The sequence below is a fragment of the Mauremys mutica genome, chromosome 3, assembly GCF_020497125.1.
Source record: "Mauremys mutica isolate MM-2020 ecotype Southern chromosome 3, ASM2049712v1, whole genome shotgun sequence".
NCBI classification, from domain to species: Eukaryota; Metazoa; Chordata; order Testudines; family Geoemydidae; genus Mauremys; species Mauremys mutica.
The window spans coordinates 150,021,659-150,043,961 of record NC_059074.1 but is presented as its reverse complement, the minus strand read 5'-3'; the positions used below and the strand labels follow the sequence as shown (position 1 = coordinate 150,043,961).

The 22,303-nt window shown below is 45.9% G+C and overlaps 1 protein-coding gene across 1 annotated transcript in view; it reads right to left on the bottom strand.

Moving 5' to 3' along the window:
• Positions 1-22,303, bottom strand: part of DNAH8 (dynein axonemal heavy chain 8) — a 594,173-nt gene that overhangs the window by 367,811 nt on the left and 204,059 nt on the right. The window contains exons 22-23 of the mRNA XM_045010583.1: positions 6,835-6,954; positions 4,561-4,702 (exon numbers count right to left, since the gene is read on the bottom strand). Coding sequence (XP_044866518.1) covers positions 4,561-4,702; positions 6,835-6,954 — 262 coding nt within the window. The remainder of the gene's footprint in view (positions 1-4,560; positions 4,703-6,834; positions 6,955-22,303) is intronic.

The window sequence follows — 22,303 nt, the reverse complement described above, 5'->3', positions numbered from 1 at the left end:
AGGTGAGCCACAAGCACAGCTAGAGTTTAGGAAAAGACTCCCGGCGCTGTGGAGAGGCCGAAAGGAAGAATTCTGTATTGGAAATGGTCATGACCAATTGTGAAGCTTAGAAAGCGTCTGTGAGCTGGATGAATTGATATATGAAAAGAGACGTACTGTGGGTCGAGGGCTGTAAACCAGTCCCCTTGATCCAGTGCAGGAATTAATGTGCCCAGTGTGACCGTTTTGAATTTTTGTATCCTCGCGAATTTGTTCAGTTGGCGTAAGTCTAGTATAGGCCTCCAGCCCCAGTCTTTTTCTGGGTCAGGAAGTAATGGGAGTAGAAATCTTTGCCAGGATGTTGCATCAGCACAGGCTCCACTGCGCCGAGCTGTAGAAGGTAAGCCACTTCTGCGCGAAGCAGGTGCTCATGAGAGGGGTCCCTGAAGAGGGACGGGGAAGGGGAGGAGGATAGGATACGAATGGGCTAGAATAACCGGACTGAACTATCTCGAGGACTCAGCGGTCCTGTGTAATTTGCTGACAGGCATGTTGGAAACTCTGGAGGCGGTGGAGAAATGGGCAAATAGGCTGTGGAATCAAGGAGTGGTCGCACAGACCCTGGACCAACCTTTTAAAATTGTTGTTTATTCCCAGATGGATGGGAAGTGGTTGCTTGAGCTTGATTTTGTCTGCACTTAGGGGGTCTAGCGCGATTCCTATTTACGTGGTAAGGTTTGTGTTGAGGCCGATAAGACTGTTGTGTATGTAGTCTTAAGGTAGGGTTGGTATCGTTGACCCCTGGGAAGAGATGGGTGAATGCCCAGGGTGCGCAGTGTCGCTCTAGAATCTTTCATTGTATGAAGTAGTTCATCAGGTGTTTTTTTTTTTGTTGTTTTTGTTTTGTTTTTTTAAGAAAACAGTTTATATTTATCAAAGGGGAGGTCCTCCACTTTGTCCTGCAGGCCTTTAGGGATGCCAGATGCAGAAAGCCATGAAGATCTGCGCCTAACCACAGCCGGTGCAGTTGTACGGGCTGCTGTGTCTGTCGTGTCTAAAGAGGCTTGTAGGGCTGTTCTGGAAATCAATTGGCACTCGCTCAGAATTGATTTAAAGTCCGCTGTCCTGTCCTCTGGAATGTAAGAGGCGAATTCAAAAGTTTATTGTAGTTATCAAAGTCATGCCTGGCAAGGAGTGCAAGGTAGTTTGCGATCCAGAATTGTAGAGTGGAGGATATGTAAACCTTGCGTTTAAGGTCCTTGTCTTGCGGGGTGGACTGATATTGTGGCTGTTTTGTTCTTCGTGCGACTGCATCGATAATGAAAGAGTTCAGTTGTGAGAAAATAGGAAGTCAGCGTCCTTAGCAGGAACATAGTATCTATGTTCGGTTTTTCTGCAGGTTGGTAATAAAGAACCTGGAGTTTGCAGAGAGCGTCAGCTGGTTCCAAGAGTGCCTCATTTATAGGGAGCGAAGTAGGGAAACTGAGGCTGCTGGCTGCGGACCTTAGCCTGAGGTGGAAAAGGCTCCAGTGGGGGGAGGTGCGGAGAACTCTGTTTGCATTGTAGATCAGGTTCGCTCTCAGTGAAGGTAGCCAGTTCAGGGTTGGAGGTGCCCTGCAGGGGATCTGCTGCTGGTGCAGGGGCAGAAGGCAGGCTCGGTGTCGACGTTCTTCCTGGCACCGGGGGAGAGCACGCGGTCGGAACCGCGGTTTTTTTTTTTTTTTCTTCCCCCTTTCTTCCGTCCTGAGGCTTGCAGTGCCGATGGCTTTGTCGGCACCGGGGCAGGGCGCGTAGCCGGCTCCGCGGCTATTTTTAACCCTGATGCTTGCGGTGCCGACGTCCTTGTCGGCACCGGGGCAGAGCGCGTAGCCGGCTCCGCGGCTTTTTTTTTTTTTTTTTTTACCTTGATGCTTGCGGTGCCGACGTCCATGTCGGCACCGGGGCAGAGCGCACAGCCGGCTTTGCGCTATTTTTAGCCCTGATGCTTGTGGTGCCGACGTCCTTGTCGGCACCGGGGCAGAGCGCGTAGCCGGCTCCACGGCTATTTTTAGCCCTGATGCTTGCGGTGCCGACGACGTGCTTGTCGGCACTGGGGCAGAGCGCGCAGCCGGCTTCGCGGCTGTTTTTTAGCCCTGGGGCTTGCGGTGCCGCCGTCCTTGTCGGCACCGGGGCAGAGCACACAGCCGGCTTCGCGGCTGTTTTTAGTGCTGAGGCGCTTGGTGCTGCGGAATCCTGCTGTGTCCGGGAGGTTGAATTTCTGCCTCTACGGTCTGTGGGAGCCGTTGTTGAGGCGTGATCCGGGGCTGAGGCGCCTACCTTTGGCGCTGTCAGCACAGAGGGTAGGGATCTCGCAGGAGACCCCTTACCCTTGTTAGAGTCTCTCCTGTGAGACTGCTCTGCTTCTTGCCTCCGCTCCAGGGAGGGTGAAGCGACGCTCCCCGCCGGTTCCGATCTGGCTGGGGAGGATGTGGGAGTGGGTTTAACTTTCCCCATCTCCAAAAGCGGCTGCGGGGATTTTTCCATGAGAAGTATTTCAAGCCGCAGGTCTCTGTCGTGCCGAGCCCTCGACTCGAGGCTAATACAGTGGAGGCACTTTGCGGGGATGTAGGCTTCCGCGAGGCACTTCACACAATGTGAGTGCCCATCCAACCTTGGTATGGAGTCGTGCCAGAAAACACACCTCATGAATCCTGAAGTCCCTGGCATTGTAAATTAGAAATGGCAGGGGAGAGTGTCTCAGTGAGAGACAAATCTGAAGTGATTTTTTTTTTTTTTTTATACTAAGTAACTAACTATGTAACTATACTAAAGGAAGGGAAACAACTGGGAAGTAATTAATAATTATTTCTATGTTCTTTGTTACTGTTTCCTATAGATACCAGGGAAGAGAAGGCAGCACTGCTCCGAGTCCCGTCTTCAGCCGAGGACGGTTGAGAAGGAACTGAGGAGGGTGTGGGGCGCACGCACTCAGGAAGATTCCAACTAGACGGGAGATACCATCTGGGTGCGTGCGCCCCAACCAGGCACTGCTACCGAAAATCTCCGATCGACAGCGCCGGGACGCACCGTCACCTAGAGTGGAGCACCCACAGGGACAGCACTCGAAGAAGAACAGATTGTTCCTTCCTAAATTGCAAGAATCCCTGACCATCAACATGGACTGTGCTTTAATTCTTTTTGAGAAACCAGATCTCAGAATAAGTTGGAAGAAGGCACATCTCTTCTTACACAGCAGATCCAGTTCATTGAAGCAATTTTAGATTCCCAAATTGGAAGAGCCTTCCCTCCAGAAGAAAAATTCCTAAAGATTCAGTCTGCCAATGAAACTCCAAGAGACTCAAACCAAATAGTTATGTTCTTCTTCAGACTAATGGGCCTCAGGGCTTCAGCAACATATGTAACTCTAAACGCTCACTTCAGAATGAGATTATTACAGCATTAGCTAGCAAGAAATTACCAGCCAAGTCATTTGCATAAAGCTGTCTCTTCCAAAAGAAATGCTCTTTTCATTTAAATGGTGGATACAGAGAAGCAACATTCTGAGGAGGGTGTCATTCAATCCTCCACTCCATCAGCAACTATCACTTCAGATGTATTCAACTTGGGATGGGGCGCTCAGTTCAGCGAACACAGTCATTGGAACCACTTTGAGAAATATCTACATATCAGCATGGTGGGGCAAAGGGCAGTCTAACAAGGTCTCAAATCTTTTCTACCTCACCTACAAGATTAAGCAACTGAAGCAGTAAGTGACAACGCGGTAGCTATGTTCTGTATAAACAAACAGGGAGGAGCTCATTCTTTACAGCTCTGCAAGGAGGCTATAATATAATAGGACTGGTGTATTCATCACAGCATTTACCCTATAGCATTCCATCTAGAAGGAAAAGACAATATTTGGCAGATCATCTCAGCAGGGATAGGGAAGAAATACAAGAATGGTCCCTGAAAAAGACAAAAAATATTTGCTGTCTCAGGGCACCCAGAAATAGATCTTTTCACAAAAAGACACAATGTGAAATGCCCACAGTTCTGCTCTGTGATTCAGTGCTTGCTACTTCCCATTAGTGATGAATGAAGAGAGAAGCTGTGCAGACAGAAAATTATCAAGTAAGAAATATCTTATTCTGTTAGCAGCTTCTCTCTTCATTCAACCCACCCTGGTAGTTCAGTACATGATCAGAATACAAATTGATTTTTTTTTCAAAAGGAAGACTTAGACATATAATTGTTTTAAGATTAATTAATATATCACATTGTTGTCTTAATGCTAATAATAGGCTGCTGTAGTATTTCTACAGTTTTGAAAGGACTTTTATGGAGGTCTGAACTGAAGGGTGGGGCTTAGTCCTGGAGTCCTAGCAAAAATGTTGGACTACATCTGAATTCAATAAGTGGGGAGCATTAACCCATCAGTGAGGAATGAGAAGAGAAGCCATGAAACAGAAGAAGGGGTTGAAGGCAGAGGTCTAAAACAATCATCTTTTCTGGAAAAAAATTCTACTTTGTCAGATACTATCTCTTTTCTCAAAAAACTTAGAGTATAAATTGTTTAACATAAATACACATACTAATAAGTACCTGGCAATGAATACTTTTTTAAAGTTTTCTTAGAATCTTTAATTTCATAAATTGTCTCAAATATAGATATCAGCTCCTGGACAGCATCTTCTATGTGCATACTTTTGTGGTTCAGTATTTCAGCCCATTCTTTGGTGTAAGTCTGTTAAAATATATACAGTAAGTTACCATAATACAGATTGTCACTTGGACATATGTTTAGTACACTGAATATAATAAGGGTAAAAGAATACACAAAATTAATGATCTTGCTCTCTGATCATCTTTTCTAAAAGGTGCTATTGCAATCGGAAAATATTTTAAAAGTGTATTTACTGCTAATGAATGTTAGCCAACTGAAAGCCTCAGAGATTGAAGACTTTTTCTATTTTACAAAACAAGAATATATGAATAGCAGTGCAAGCTTCTCTGCCTGTCATGTGCCTTAACCCTGATCTGCAGGGATCCTCCCTAGGGCTTTAGGGGGAAATCAAGGGATTGGATGGAGAAATGTAATCCTCATATTTACTAGAGTATGTTCTGTTTGAAATATAAAATACTTCATTAAATTTGGGTAACAAAAAATTCCACCATAAAATACTGATTATATGATAGAACTAAAACTTACTTGTAATATATGCACCTTTTAATGTAAGTATTTCTACTAAATATAGGTTGGGACTTTTAAAGGAGCTTAATTTGGGCTCCTGATTCAAGCTCCTTGGAAAATCACACCTTAAACAGTATTTCATGTGCTGTTATTAATCTCTAAATAAATAAATAAATAAATGTTTGATCCCTGAACTGAATGTGTCACACAATCCTTTACATTAATGTTAATGCACACACATCTTTTTTCTGTGTAGGTACTTGCAGGCAGTGACAAAGTCACCTCTCGACCTGTCAATGTGGCCTTCTCTTAGACACGGAAGGCACTTAGGGTGCCTATCCTTGAAAGGCATTATTGCCTCACAGAAAAGGGCAATTCTTAAATTTTCATGGGGCTGAGGAATCTATAGGTAAAATGTAATTATTTTCAACTGCCTTTACTCTGTCCAGGATGGAATGAGGATGTTGCCATATCTCTTTCACCAACCCATCCAGAACAGGGTTCAAAGGCACTGCAGATATATTCAGTGGAGGAACTACTTGACAGTGAATAAAGAAAAGCCAGTGACTCTAGTGATCCATTCTAGAAACTGAAGACAGACATGCTCGTGTCCTCTTACCATAAGGATATTTTCTGATCTATGAAGACTTAGTGTCTTCCGTATTTAAAAAAAAAAAATCAGTTTTAATCATCCCAATTTGAGTGTCTCTCAATCTCAAGCAGGCCCTGAAGAATGATAGACCAATGTGGAGATAAGAGAGAGCCTTTACTGCCAGAGCTCATGCCAACACCAACCAACTACCCAGAAACCATCATTACAAGTAGCAGCAGCACCAACTTTTTCACAGGCACCAGAATCTGAAGTGTGGGTTCTGCCACTGACATCACTGGCACTATAAATAAAGAAGGAATGGCAACATGAGGTTTAATGCAGTGAACTTCCAGTTAACAACTCAGGATTCCCCAAATCTAGCAATGGCATAATCTGTACTGCTAGAAAGCCTGAGCTGTAACTGTCTCATGTTACATTTCTTCTATTATCTGCCTTCTTTTCTTCTCACATCTAGCTACAGAACAGTAAAGAAAAAGTAGAAGTAAAATTAGAATTGAGAACTGATAGGGGCTTTGTACTTTCAGAACACAAGTAAAAAGACTAAAGGGAAAGTGGTAAGTCTGGTCTTTTCAAACTTGAAAGACTTTGCACCTCTTTGTGTCTCAATAACTGAAATAATAATATTTAATGTAAGGATTCTTCTGTAAGGTGGGGAAGACCAGACATATGACAAAAATAATTACATTGATGAAGCTAGTAGCTGTAGACCTCAATAAAAGATAGGTGTCTGAATGCCATCTAGTAGTGATAGTTAAATAAATTCAAGTTCTATGCAATATTGCAATCTCAGTAGATTAAAGACATAAACCAAGGACTATAACTATAAAAGAATATATTTACCTTTGCAAAACTGGTAAAGTTATTCAAAATGAAATATTTTAATCACAAAGAAAATACAGGTATTTTTAATACTTTTTAAAAATAACAATATCATTATTTTGTGTTGCTCCAGAGAGGGAAAAACCCTCTTCTAGATAAAAAAATAAAAAATAAAAATGCATTATTTAAACATTATTTTCTAATGTACACAAAACACAAGGATTCAGATTCTAAGATGTAAAATGATGCATACCTCATTGCATGCCAGCATATCCTCCACTTTCATAGGACCATCCTCTGGCAGGACAATTAAAAGAGTATTTGATATGTCTTTCATTATTAAATCAATTTGCATTTCACATAAGTCATTAACCTAAAGAAAAGCAAAATTTAATTAACACTACATTTGTACCTCTAAAGTGTTATGCATCATTATTATTTGTACCATGCCATCAGTATACCCTGGGTTTTATAGACAAATACTAATGTCAGTTCCTTGCCCCCATGAATCTATAATGTAAAGGCCTGATCCTACAAGGGGCTGAATGCTCAGAAAGGCGGAACTCCCTCTACTCCCATTGACTTTAATAAGAGCCAAAGGTACAAGGCTTCTCTCAGGAGGTATTCAGAATCTTGCAGGATCAGGCCTTAAATAAGACATAATACAACAAGGGATAAAAATAAACTAAGGATACGAGAAGTATAGACAGCCACAACATTGAAAGATAAACCTATCATGGTCAGTGTGAGGTTTGTGCTCCCTATCACAGTAACCAAAACAGCAATATCTACCCGAGTCTGCAGCTAGCCTGAAACATATGAACTCTCCGACAGATCTCAAAGAGATTTTACTCCAAGACTCAGTATTCTGGGAGGCCTGTCAACACCACACCAAAGACTGATGTGTAGCAAGAGAAGAATACAATTGGCACAGACCACCGACCCAAACAAATACTTACTCCAACAGCTGGGGGGTATTTGGGGGTGGGGGTGCTGACATGCCTGATTCTCTAGGGGTGTGATGGGGCACAGGTACCGCAGGGGTTAACCCTTCCTTCCTAGCAGAGGGAGCCACACCCTGGAAGCTCTGCTGGGCATGCTCCAACTGGAGAAAAGGTATAAAAGCCTGCAGAGCTGCTCAGTCTGGGCTGACCACTGACCACTGGAGGGGAAGGAGGCATGCCGCCAGCTCCTGAGGAGGGACAGCCTGCATGCCAAGATCCAGAGGCCAGCCAAGCTGGGACGCACCCTGATGCCCAGACAGAGTATGTCACAGGAGAGGAACAGACTGGAGGACCCCCCGAAGCGGAGAATCCAGTGTTTATGGTAGGAAGTGACACAGGAGAACTTTAGGCCTGGTCTACACTACGCGTTTAAACCGAATTTAGCAGCGTTAAACCGATTTAACCCTGCACCCATCCACACAACGAGGCCCTTTATATCGATATAAAGGGCTCTTTAAACCGATTTCTGTACTCCTCCCCGATGAGAGGAGTAGCGCTGAAATCGGTATTGCCATGTTGGATTAGGGTTAGTGTGGCCACAAATCGACGGTATTGGCCTCCGGGTGGTATCTCACAGTGCACCATTGTGACCGCTCTGGACAGCAATCTGAACTCAGATGCACTGGCCAGGTAGACAGGAAAACTTTTGAATTTCATTTCCTGTTTGCCCAGCGTGGAGCTCTGATCAGCACGGGTGGCGATGCAGTCCCAAATCCAAAAAGAGCTCCAGCATGGACCGTACGGGAGATACTGGATCTGATCGCTGTATGGGGAGACAAATCTGTTCTATCAGAGCTCCGTTACAGAAGACGAAATGCCAAAGCATTTGAAAAAATCTCCAGGCTATGATACAGAGTCCACAGCACAGTGCTGTGTGACAAGCGTAACGGAAAGCCAAAGAATCAAATGGAAGCTCATGGAGGGAGGGAGGGGGTACTGAGGACTCCAGCTATCCCACAGTCCCCGCAGTCTCCGAAAAGCATTTGCATTCTTGGCTGAGCTCCCAATGCCTGAAGGGTCAAAAACATTTTCCCAGGTGTTTCAGGGTATATGTCGTCAATTTACATCCTTCCCCCCTCCCCTGAAAGAAAAGGGAAAAAAAACCATTTCTCGCCTTTTTTCAATGTCACCCTATGTCTACTGCATGCTGCTGGTAGACGGGGTGCTGCAGCGCTGAACACCAGCATCCCCTTCCCGGTGGCAGATGGTACAATATGACTGCTATCCATCGTCATCATCAGCCCGTGAGTGCTCCTGGCTGGCCTCAGTGAGGTCGGCCAGGGGTGCCTGGGTAAAAATGGGAATGACTCCCAGTCATTCCCGGCAGATGGTACAGAACGGCTGGTAACTGTCTTCATCATAGCAACTGGAGGCTGAGCTCCATCAGCCCCCCCCCGTTTCATGTCTAAAGAAAAGATTCTGTACTGCCTGGACTATCATAGCAGCTGGAGGCTGCCTCCCCCTCATTTTATCTCACTAAAAAGTCAGTGTTTCTTATTCCTGCATTCTTTATTACTTCATCACACAAATAGGGGGACACTGCCACGGTAGCCCAGGAGGGTTGGGGGAGGAGGGAAGCAACAGGATACTACCCACAGTGCAACGCTCCAGAAATTGACGCTAGCCTCGGTACATGGACGCACACCGCCAAATTAATGTGCTTAGTGTGGCCGCGTGCACTCGACTTTATACAATCTGTTTTACAAAACCGGTTTATGTAAAATCAGAATAATCCCGTAATGTAGACATACATACCCTTAGAGGCAAATAGCATTAGAGCCGTACAGACGCTCGGCATGTTGCAGGCGGATCCCTGCCGAGCTGGTGGCAAGGGGAACTTGCCACTACCAGGGCGGGCCCTGGTCCCCCACCACCACTCCCCCACACCATTAGGATTGTATGGACTCTGGCCATTAGGCCGCACTGCCCTGAAACTTGAGGCGAGTTACTTGGACTCCAGCCGCTAGGCCACACTACCCCGCTTGCGAGGGGGATTGTACGGATTCTGGCCATTAGGCCACATTGCTCTAATGCGAGGAGCAATTTATATGGACCCTGGCCATTGGGCCACACTGCCCTGACACTTGGGGGGAGTTACGTGGACTCTGGCCACTAGGCCCAATACACGACCAAGGTAGCCATTAGGTTGCAACCGGCCACCCTCAGAGAGACGGGCGCATGAACTTGAGAGTGGCGAGGTTCCAACACCCCATCTCACCCCTGCCACAAAGGGTCGGGGTGGTACCAGGCCTGCCACAAGGCAAAAGTTGAGGCAAAAGTGCCCCTGGTGCTCCTGAGGAATGCTTTGAGGTCCACACATAGTGGGCTGATTGTCTGCTGAGGTTGTTGGCCAGGTCATTACCCAGTTTTGGTAGATAAGAGCTATAGCTGTCATCTACTGTTTCTAAAATCTTGAGGCTTCAAGGCAGAGAGGAGCTGACCATGCCCTCCTTTGCTATATGACATGATATATGGTAGTGGTGTTGTCTATCAAGATTTGTGGAGAGGCCGGCCCAACATTTGATTTTAAAAAACCTTCTAAATTAGACAGATTTCATGGAGCTGCAGGACATTTTTACAGAAGGATCTTGGGGGTAGAGATTTTCTGCAGCTCTGTGTCTTTAAGAGTCCCAGATGAGATTCCCACATTACCCACAGTACAGCTAATGGGGACCAAGAAGGGGGATGGAAGACATCATGGAGTGGAATTCAATGGTGTAATCTTGTTTGCTTATTGAGAATCTGGTTGTGGTAATCCCTCTCAATGCAGCAAGGAAATAAAGAAAGTTACATGCCAAAAAAGTAAGAAAGTCCACAGGAGATTCCTTATTAGCCCTTGTCCTAACAGATACAGAAGAAGTGATCACAGAACTAAAAATTAATAGTAGGTTAGGTACAAATGATTGTTACTTGATCGCATGTGCAAGCAGAATAAAGTCCAGAACAATAATACATATACTTGGTGTTTTAATAAGGCTAATTTTATAAAGCTGAAAACAATTATGAGCCAAAACATTTGGGAGAAAGAATTTAATCAGAAGAATTGTAATGGTAATTGGGAATCATTTAAGAACACCTTACTAGATGCCCAAAAAGCCACAGTCCTACAACTGAGGAAGAAGGCTACGCTCGTTAAAAAATCAACCTGGTTTAGAAGGGAAGTGAAGGCAGGGTAAATGAGATGACCTAGGTAATTACAGGCCATCTTAGCTGGATGTCGATCCTAGGCAAGATAATGAAGCTACTGATATGGGACTTCATTAATAAAGAATTAAACAAGGATAATGTAATTCAGGCCTGCACAACTCGTAAAGCGGCGAGGGCCACATTCCTCCAGAGAAAACAGCTGAGGGCCGAAACCTCCCGGCCCCGCGGAAACACCCCGCCCCAGAGCCGCCCAGCCCTGCAGAAACAAACCCTCCTTCCCCAGCGCCGCCCCACCAAAACAGCCGTGGGCCAAAAAGGAAGGTTGGGGGTAGGGAGGTGATACTTTATTTTAAATCAACCAGGGGCTCCCAGCTAAAGAGGTGGCTGGGAGCCCTCAGGGTCAAATTAAAGGGCCCGGGGCTCCGGCAGCTGGGGGAACCCGGCAGGGCCGGCTCTAGGTTTTTTGCTGCCCCAAGCAAAAAAAAATTTGGCTGCTCCCCTTCCCAGCCCTGGGCTCCCCCCTGTACCCTCTTGCTGCCCCAGTCCTGGGCTCTCCCCCCACCCACACACACACCCTGCCGCCCCAGTGCTGGGCTTCCCCCTTTCCTCCCCACCAGTGCCCTCCCTCCACCCTGCTGCTGCCCCAGCCCTGGGCTCCTCCCCACCAGTGCCCCCCCCCCGCACCTCCTGCCGCCCCAGCCCTGGGTCACTGGTAACTCGCTCCCAGGGCGGGTCATTCAGCAGGAATTTTGGATGTGCACAAAACACAGACAGGATTGGTTCCCGTATGGTTACAGAGCTGCAGTAAAGTGGAACAATTTTCAGCTTGTGTGATTGGAGGATATCTGGATGCATATTATAAGACTGTCCTCCATAAATGAGGGAAAGTTGAAGTGCCTTTATTATTCTTTTGTTCCAATCTTTCTTTCTATGGGGAATTTGCCAATGCAATATCACTGTCTTCCTCTCAAACAAACAAAAAGGCAATGGCTGTTGAAAATAGCAATTCCAGTCCTAATAAGCATTTCTTGCTCAATTTTATCCTACTTTTTCTACAGCAAGTTACAGTGGATCAGTATATTTGATTTGGGAGAAATGAAGTAAAAGCTGCCCAAACTGAGCTTGAGCATTCCTGGATTTTGAGGTGTTCAAATCTGGAAGGCAGGTGCTGGGGTGGGGGAAGGGGGCTGTGGGCTCCACGGGGGAGCATGGCAGCAACTGTCTGGAGCTGCATGGAGCCAGACACGCTGGTCTGAGTGGCACGGTAAGGGGGCTGGGGGTTGGAGAAGGGGTAGGGGGTTCCGGGGGGCAGTCAAGAGACAGGGAGGGTTGGATGGGGCAGAGGTTCGGAGAGGCAGTCAGGGGACAGGCAGCAATTGGATAGGCATGGAAGTCCCAGAGGTTTATCAGGGGACAGGTAGGGGGGGTGGGGTCCTGGGGGGAAGTTGGGAGGGTCTCAGGAGGGGGCAGTTGGGGACAAGGAGAAGGGAGGCTTAGATGGGGCTGGGGTCCCAAGGGGCAGTTAGGGGCAGGGGTCTCGGGAGGGGGCAATCGGGGGACAAGGAGCAGCGGCATTTAGATAGGGGGTGGGGTCCTGGGGGGCAGTTAGGGGCAGGGGTCCCGGGAGAGGGGTATCAGGGGACAAGGACTAGTGGTGCTTAAATAGGGGGTAGGAGTCCTGGGGGGGCAGTTGGGGCAGGGGTCCTGGGAGGGGGCAATCAGCGGCCGCGGGCTGGGATTCAAAGGGCTCTGGGCTGCCGGCAGCCGCGGGGAGCCCTGAGCCCTTTAAATCCCAGCCGCGGCTGGGAATCTCTGCGGGCAGCCCAGAGCCCTCTGATTCCCGGCCGCGGCTGAGATTTAAAGGGCTCTGGGCTCCCCGCAGCTGCGGGCAGCCCAGAGCCCTCTGACTCCCGGCCGTGGCTGAGATTTAAAGGGCTCTGGGCTCCCTGCCCCTGCGGGCAGCGCAGAGCCCTTTGAATCCCGGCCCCGGCGAGATTTAAAGGGCTTTAGGCTCCCTGCCCCTGCGGGCAGCGCAGAGCCCTTTGAATCCCGGCCCCGGCTGAGATTTAAAGGACTCTGGGCTCCCTGCCCCTGCAGGCAGCCCAGAGCCCTTTGATTCCCTGCCGCAGCGGGGATTCAAATGGCTCTGGGCTGCCCGCAGAGCGCCGTGTGCGGGGGATTTAGAATCCCCCTGCGGGCTGCACAGTGAGGCTCTGCGGGCCGCATGTTGTGCAGGCCTGATGTAATTAATTCAAATCAACATGCATTTATGGAAAAGAGATGTCGCCAAACTAACTTGAATCTTGATGAGATTACAAGTTTGATTGATAAAGGTAAAAGCGTTGACATAATATATTTAGACTTCTATAAGGCATTTGACTTGATGATGCACAATGTTTAGATTAAAAAACTAGAATGATATAAAATTAACCTGGCACACATTAAATTGTTTAAAAACTAACTAACTGATAGGTCTCAAAATATAACTGTGAATGGGGAATCATCACTGAGCATGACTGTTTCTCGTGGGGTCCCAAAGGGATTGGTTCTTGGCCTTACGCTATTTAGCATTTTTATTAATGACATGGAGGAAAACATATCATCAGCGATAAAGTTTGCAAATGACACAAAAATTGGAGGAATGGTAAATAATGAAGAGGACAGGACACTGATTCAGAGTGATAAAGACTGCTTGGTAAACTGAGCACAAGCAAACAATATGTATTTTAATATGGTTAAATGTAAATGTATACATCTAGGAACAAAGCATTTGGGCCATGCTTACAGGACTGGGGATTCTATCCTCAGAAGCAGTGACTCTGAAAAAGATTTTGGGACCACAGTCCCCTCTTGCCTTAAACAATATGAATCTATGAATACTGTTGACGACTCCAGGACAAGATTGCAGTTCCTTGCACTTTGCACATCTGCCAGAAAGAGGAAGTCTTTCTTCAGGTCCAGAAGCTGTATCAAAATCTAATAAACCACCTAAGAAGAAGCTCCAGGAAGAGGCTTTCTTTGTCATCTGAATCAGCATCCGCTTCATCAGGAAGGAAGCAGCTAGTTTGATGATCATGTTAAGAACCATAGACCGGATCTTTCATAGAGTCATAAATTCCAAGATCTGAAGGGACTATTGTGATCATCTTATCTAACCTGATGTATAACACAGGCCCTGGAACTTCCCTAAATAATTCTGAGGACATATCTTTTAGAAAAACATCCAATCTTGATCTGCATATTGTCAGTGATGGAGAATCCACCACAACCACTGGTAAATTGTTGCAATGATTAATTACACATACTGTCAAAAAAATTATGCCTAAATTTGAGTCTGAATTTGTCTAGCTCCAACTTCCACCCATGTAATCATGTTATATCATGTAGATACTATGGCCACACAATTCTACTGTAGTCAAGCAATCTTCCTGATGGTATTCTACCCTAAACCACATGCGAACAGAGAGGAACAGTGCTTTCACTCTTTGGATATTAGACAGGCCCTACTTTTCTATATACAAAGGACCAAACCATTCCGCAGATCTACTCAGCTGTTCATAGCAATAGCAGAGACAATAAAGGGTCTCCCCATCTCCACAAAGAGACTCTCATCTTGGATTACTTCATGCATCTGAGCATGTTATGAACTAACAAACATCTTGCCCACAGCTAATCTGACAGCTCATTCCACACGATCTCATGCCTCCTCTGCTGCCTTCGTAGTGCAAGTCCCTATTGAGGACATCTTCAGAGCAGCAACCTTGTTGTTGGTACACATGCAGTCTTGCAGTCAGCCTGTCCTTGAACTCCAAACCCATCTGCTGTACAATTTCTTGAGTCGCCTACCTTGGAATGGACATGTGCAAGCACTCGAAGAAGAAAAAATAGTTACTAACCTTTCCATAACTGTTGTTCTTCAAGATGTGTTGCACATATCCATTCCAAAACCCAGCCTCCATCCCCTCTTATCAGAGGCAGTCAGTAAGAAGAAACTGAAGGGGAGTGGGGTCAGCAGAGCCCTTTATACCAGCACTATGAACACACGGCATCAGAGGGCACTGGAGCAGACCCGATGGGTACCACTAGGAGAAAAAAATCTGGCAACTGTGCTCGGAGTGCACACACACCTACATTGGAATGCACATGTGCAATACATCTCAAAGAACAAGAATTATGGAAAGGTTAGTAACCATTTTTCCTCTACATTAATGCTGGGTTTCCTTTCACTTTTAATAAAACTTCTCTTTTGTTATACACAGACTCAGTGCTTGTGAGTGAGGAAGTATTGCTTACAAGAGAAATCCAGAGTGGTGGTAAGTTTTCCCAGATTACTGGATAGGGGCTCGAGCCGGTTCTGTTTTATATTGTTAAGAGAAAACCCTAGATATTGAACCTGGCCCTTGTTGCTGCCAACTCCACCTGACAGAAGGGTTACATTACTATAGGTGTATGTGTTAGTGGACAAAATGTGTAACTGATAAAGGATGCCCATAAATGCTCTGTAATTGATTAACATAATAAATGACAAAATAGACAAGACACATGTGGTATAGCAGGTGTGTTCTATAATCAATATGTCAGCAAAACAATTAGGTATGGATTGAAGTCTAAGCATTAAGATTTAATTGTGGTCACAGATGGCCCTAGTAGTGATAAATTAGTTATAAATATCATTATCTTGTTTTGAATCAATAAGTCAGAGCATGAGAAAGGATTGTTCTTTGTTTTGAAGAGTATGCAACCAGGAGGATCAGTGCATCATTACAACTGTCACCATGGCCCTGGCAGCAGAGTCCACCACATCCAGGGAAGCTTGAAATACTGAACGTGGGCCAAGACATCTGTCATAAACATACAGCTAAAGGTAGCATAAAATCCTTCTTTACCCTGTAAAGGGTTAAGAAGCTCAGGTAGCCTAGCTGACACCTGACCAAAAAGACCAATAAGAGGACAAGATACTTTCAAATCTGGAGGGCAGGAGAAAGGCTTTGTCTGTTGTTCTGTGCTTGCCAGAGACAGAACAAGAAAGCAAGCAATCCAACTCCATTAGTATTAGTAAGTACAAGCGAAGGAATGTGTTAGCTTACTTTTATTTTGGCTTGTGATTTCCTTTGTAGGAGGAGGGAGGTTTATCCCAGGTTTTGTACTTTAAGGTTTTGCCTAGAGGGGAGATCCTCTATGTTCTTGAGTCTTTTGTTATTCTGTAAAGTACTTACCATCCCGATTTTACAGAGGTGATTCCTTTGCCTTTTCTTTAATTAAAATTCTTCTTTTAAGAACCTGATTGATTTTTCATTGTTTTAAGATCTAAGGGTTTGGGTCTGTGTTCACCTGTACCAATTGGTGAGGGGATTATTCTCAAGCCTTCCCAGGAAAAGGGATGTAGGAGTTTGGGGGTGATATTTGGGGAAGGTAGGGCTCCAAGTGGCCCTCCCTAAATGGTTGTTTAAATCACTTGGTGGTGGCAGCGTTACTTAATCCAAGGCATAAGAAAAAGTTTGTGCCTTGGGGAGTTTTTAACCTAAGCTGGTAGAAATAAGCTTAGGGGGTCTTCATGCGGGTCCCCACATCTGTACCCTAAAGTTCAGAGTGGGGAGGGAACCCTAACAGCATCCCTCAGCAATGAGCAACAGACAGCTTGGTGACAAAGTGGGATATGGCTTCCCAACTGGAGAAGTCATACTGTGACAACAGGGTGTGATGTTTGGCAATCCAGAGTCGTAGACTTGCCAGGGAATAATTTTCTTTTCTGACATAAAGGTCAAGCTTTTTAGCATCTTTGTCTTTGGGGGTAGCCTTATTCCTTCCCTGATGACATCTCTCATTCACTGCAGCCACTCCAATAAGCCAGGGGTGGGGTGTAGACAGAATTGCTCAAAATGCTGGGATGGAACCTGGTATTTCCATTGCGTTCATTTGGCCACCAAAGAAATGGAGGAAGGGGTCTGCCAGATCATTTTGGCTGTATGAATGATAGCATCTTTTATAGGCAGAGCTACCTTCCCTTCTTCAGTGAGCTGGAGATCTTGTGTATATTAACCTCTACAAGCTCCATTTGGCTGTCCAGAGAGGTTGTCGTTCTCCTGAGTAACTCCTGATATCCTTCAAAGTCATCTGGTACTGGGCCCCAGGATGATGCCTCTGGTATCAGGGCCTCAACATGATGAAGAAGTGATGTGAAATGGAGGCAAGGGAAATTATTCTCTGGGTTGGTCTTCCAGTACTGGTACTGGCTGAACTGGCAGATGTTCCAGAGCCAGCAGTGGTGAGCTGAGTATACGGGCATCAGAAGTCTGATTGGTACGAACTGTTACAAGCCTCTCTGAGCTGATAGGAAAAGATCTAGTCATATAAGACAGTATACAGGTGGGTGCTGGAGGCATCCCACAAGGGAACCAATAGGGCCACTGGGAACTGATAGTGTACCAGGCTCCTGGCTTGTGTGGCCCATGAGTTCCAATTTCTGGACAAAGTCTTCTCAAAGACATGCAATGAGAGCAATTACATGAGTGAGCCCTAGGCTATCAATACCAGGGAATATGAGAGTCATCTTCAGAGTCTGATCACAACTCTGAGTACCCAGAGAACCAGGGTGGTGCGGTGCAGAGGGGGTCCTTGGAGACCTTAAACAGGACCTATGCCGTGAGCATGATACCAGGGACAGCATGGATATTTTCCTGGCTGTCAGTAACATGTGGTGTGGGGGATCTGGAGCCGGTCCTGTGGAAGGGGATAGTACCAACTCAGAGGAAGTTGGTGCCATGGTCAAGCAACCCAGTGCAGATGATCTAGAAGGCTACTTTAGTTGCCAGATAAGAATTTTCACCCTGAGGCAAAGATGATAGCAGTATTAACAGGTATATTAAGTCTCTACCCACAGTGTAAACCTGTGGTGTAGTCAGTACCAATAGGGCTGCTGACTTGCAGTGATCAGAAAAGACTGCTCTGTTGGCATCAAAGAAGTAGCCAGACTCGACAGTCCCTGAGAGGGCACCAGAGTCAATAATTAAGGTCTCGCTGAATGAGTCAGTACCAGCGAGCAGTAAGCCAAAGAGCATGCTTTACTTTTGTTACCTGATGGACCCTCTGTGGAATGGGTCTGTGACCCAGGGACTTCTTGGTGCCAACTGGCAGAGGGCACAGGAGGCGCACAGGGAACTTTCAGGGATCCTCTGCATCAGACTTATGCATAATATACTCCTGAGGGAATTCTGCACCAAAAAATTAAAAATTCTGCAGAATTCTGCATATTTTATTTGTCAAAATAACACAATATAATCATGCCGTTTTCAATTATTTTGGTAGTTTATGTCAATACAATACAGACAACAAAAAAGATTCAGGAAATGTTTTTTGACAAATAGATTCCTTACTAGCCATATTAGCACATCTATATGGCTCCACAGAGCAGATGACAATACTAATATTTCTATGTATGTTAAGCAAAGAAGACTTTAAGGGTATGCCTATACAGCAAAGAAAAAACACAGTGGGCCTATGCCAGCTGACTCAGGCTTGTGGGGCTCAGGCTGCTGGGGCTGTTTCATTGCAGTGTGGACTTTCGGGCTAAGACTAGAGCTTTAGCTCTGGGACCCTCCCACTCTGCAGGGTCTTAGAGCCTGGGTTCCAGTCCCAGTCCAGAAGTCTACACAGCAGTGAATCATCCCTGCAGCCCAAATCCTGCAAGCCTGAGTTGGCTGGGATAGGCCAGCCATGTGTTTTTCTTTGCTGTGTAAACAAACCCTAAAGGGTGGCATATCCTTAGGAGTGAAGTTAGGCCATGATCTTGCACAGCACTTAAATATGTGCATAAAGTTCAGCACCTGAGTAACCCCATTGAAACTAATATTTTACCAGATTGGGGTCTCAGTGACTGGCATGGCTAAATAATACTCAGCATGTCACTATACAGTCACTGGACTAGAATTGAAATTGTTGCAGACAATAGATTAGAAGGGCAACAGGAGAGGAGAGTGGAGAGGGTGGGGCTTGGTGAGGGAGTCTGGGGGCACATCTAGATGCAGGGGGTGGGGCTTGGCAGGGAACTGGATGTGTGTTGGGGGTGGGGTTGGATGCATATGTGTTGAGTGGACAATGGCACAGTTCCCTGTACAGTGACCCCTTCCCCCTGTGGCTGGGGAGTGATGGGGACAGAAAATGGAGGGTGCAGGTGTGGAGTTTCCTGCAGCTGGGGGAGGTTCCCGGGGGTGGGTCTGACCCAGCCTCAGGAGGGCCCATGCAAAGGAAGAGAAAGTCCCATCCTCCCCAGCCCATCTGGGACTAGCAGCTGAAGCCTGGCACACAGTAGCAGCCACTGGCCAGGTCGTCCTCAGCCCTGACCCCCCCAGACTCCTGGCGCACTGCAATAGCGAGCAAGAGGGACAGAGTCTTACACTCATGCCCAGCCCCACCCCGCCCCGAGTCAGTGATTTACATCTCCCCCGGCAGCTCCAGACACTTGGACCAGATGCGCCTGGTTGGGACCGCTGCCCAGAAGGAGCCTGTGAATCAGTTATTCTCTCAAGAAAGAGTAAAACCTGTGGAGGACATGAATTCTGCACTTGTGCAGTGGCACAAAGTTTCCCCAGGAGTAATAATTGTCCACCAATGGGTGGCATGTGAGGTCTCTAATGAGAGCCAATAAGTCAATGATCATCATAATCACTGTGAAATGTATGTATGGACAATATTTAAGGAATTGTGTATCTATATGAAAAAGTATGTTCTTAAAGTATGGGAGGTAAGGCAGATCACCAAGAGGTCACTGACCTCGGACATGTTTCTTTCAGGCAGATGGTAACGGACACGTATCTCTCTGGCTATGTGTATATTCTGTACTGTATGCCTTACAATGGATGCCTGTTTGCAGACTAAGCCAGATACCAGTCAAAAAATTGGGAAATCTACATGAGAGAAAACCTACAGGAAAAAAAACACTCAGCTGCGGGGTGTCCTGTTTATGATTAAGATTAGTCTGGTGTATCAGGGCATGCAAAGAAACACACAGGATCCTTCACTAAGAAGGCAAGCTAACAGCATGTTTGTCTTACGAAAAGGGGGTCACAGCCAGCCTTATTGTAAAGCACTGGTGAGCAATCTTTTATTAGACATGAAAGTATCCTGTTAATAAAGTCTAGGCTCTAGAATGCATAATGATTTGATTTGATGGATAACCATTTGTTTCCAATACTTCTATGTGCTATTACTTGAATCTCTATGCTTTGTTAAATACATTTATACTTGATTTCCCCATAAACACATCTAAGTGCTGTGTGTTAAACAGAGTGGTGATCTGGGGTGGAACTGGTCAGCTGGGGTGTACTGTTTCTTTGGAAGCAGCGTATCTGTGAATAATATGAACGTCCAGTGGAACAGGGGTTGGACCCTCTTGGAAGACGTTCAGAGGTCTCAGCAGTTGTAATCTGCCTGTCACTAACATGCAGAGACAGCAGGGCCTGCAAAGGCCTACAGGGGAGTGTTTGTGTTAACCGTGGCCAGTGGAGTTGGAAAGCTGACCTCCTGGCAGGCACAGACAAGGTTTTCTCATGCTAAGGGGGAGTGGCATGAATTGCCTTGCAACTCTGGGTACCCCAGGAAACTTCACAGATACCCACACCCTAGACTTCGAGGAACCGAATGCTGACTTCTGTTTGCGTTTTTGAGGCCAGCCTACGAAAGGTTTGAACTCTGGGGACCTTGGCATAGGTTTACCAGTACCAGGCAGGGTCTAGAGACCCACAATAATGGAAAAATCCCAAAAGAAGGGCCAAATAAAAAGAAATAAACACAGAACTATAAAATTAATAAAAAAAAAATAAAAGTCCAAAGACTTTTGAGCAGCTCTAGGTAGATCAAGTATTTGTTCACAAAGAACACAAATGCTCTGACGACAGATGGAAAGAAGGAACTGAAAGATGGACTCAGACCTTTATACTCTCACTTGCAGCACAAGGAGCTTGGCAATGAGTGGTGCTGCCCTTATAGGTACCATCAGAAAAAACTCCTCAGCACTGGTCCTCAAGGCACACATTCACCTACAGTGTAATGGACATATGCAAGCAATCAAAGAACACCCCAATTTAACGATGGCTCCCCAATGTCAACTACTTTCTAAAACGTGTCAGTTAGCCAGTTTTTGATCTATTTAATGTGTGCTAAATTTTAATAAGAATGTTGTGCAGTACTAAGTCAAATTCCTTACACAAGTCTAAGTATATTTCATCTATGCAGTTACCTTTATCAACCAAATTTGTAATCTCATCAAAGAATGAAATCGGGATTATTTGACAAGACTTATTTTTCATATAATCATGTTGACTGGCAATAATTCTATTCCTAGCCTTTTAATTCTTTATCAATTTAATACCACCTCAGCTTTTCCCTTTTTTGGGGGGGGGGATCTAGGACTGATGTCTGGCTACTATGCAGAGAGTCATCAGTCTTTAAACTGAAGAATTCATCACCTTCACAAGGCAAGTCTTCCAAAATTGATACATACTTCTCTGAGCAAGCCCAATGGGCAGTTTTGCAGAAGGTCACTGAAACTCTGCAGCACTGATGAGGAGCATCCCACAAGATTAAATACACAGAGACCAACCCAGACCACTGCTTTCTCTGTACATGTGGAAGGGGCAGTTGAGTCAAAAGTGCCCTATCATAGCAAAAAACTGTTAATTACCTGTACGATAACTGCTGTTCTTTGAGATGTTAATGCAGATCTGTATTACACTCTGCATGTGATGCCAATCTTGGTACCAATGGTGATCCCCTGGAAGACTCAACAACTTTCGAGAGCAATACTGAGAAGGCGAGGGAGAGGAGGAAGATGTCTCCAAGCCCAACCCTGAGGAACCTCCAGAGTAGTCCATAGGCAATGAAGGAGCCACCAGTCCAACAAACATCCAGCCTTATCCAAAGTCCAGCCTACAGGATGCATCGGTACTGACAACGGTAAATCAGTTGGTGCTTTAACCACTAACACAGGCCTCATACTCACACTCAGTACCGAAGCAGACATTGGTGCCAAAGTCAAAGCTGGCACTGGACCCATAGATGCAGTGTGCACCGGGATCATCATTGGCACAGAAGATAATAGCTGTGTTGACAAGTCTCTCAGTACCGAAAAGGCAGATGACCTCAACTCTGCACCCTGAATTGGAAGAGGTGCAAAAGAGATTCCAATAATAAGGTCTGCAACCAGTCCAGACAGCACCAAGGACACTGAAGAAGCCTCCACAGCTGAACATTCCTCAATTAGTGGAGGGTCAGGAACAGCCAGGCAAAGCAAGTCCGATGCAGCCTGATACACCACTGGTGTGTAAACAGTCAGTGCTGACACTGAAGTTGTTGGTACTGGACTCAGAGGAAGCCCTACGGATGGTACCTGAGTCAATGGTAGAGTCCAGTCACCTCTGCACTGGAGAGCAAATAGCCCTGCTCTATGGTGCATGCGGGATGAATCATAATGTAGGTCTGCACTCCTCTTGGAAGTGGAGGAGGAATATCTCCCAGTTCAGGTTTAAAACAAATAAAAAGAAGTTCTTCTTCACGCAGTGCACAGTCAACTTGTGG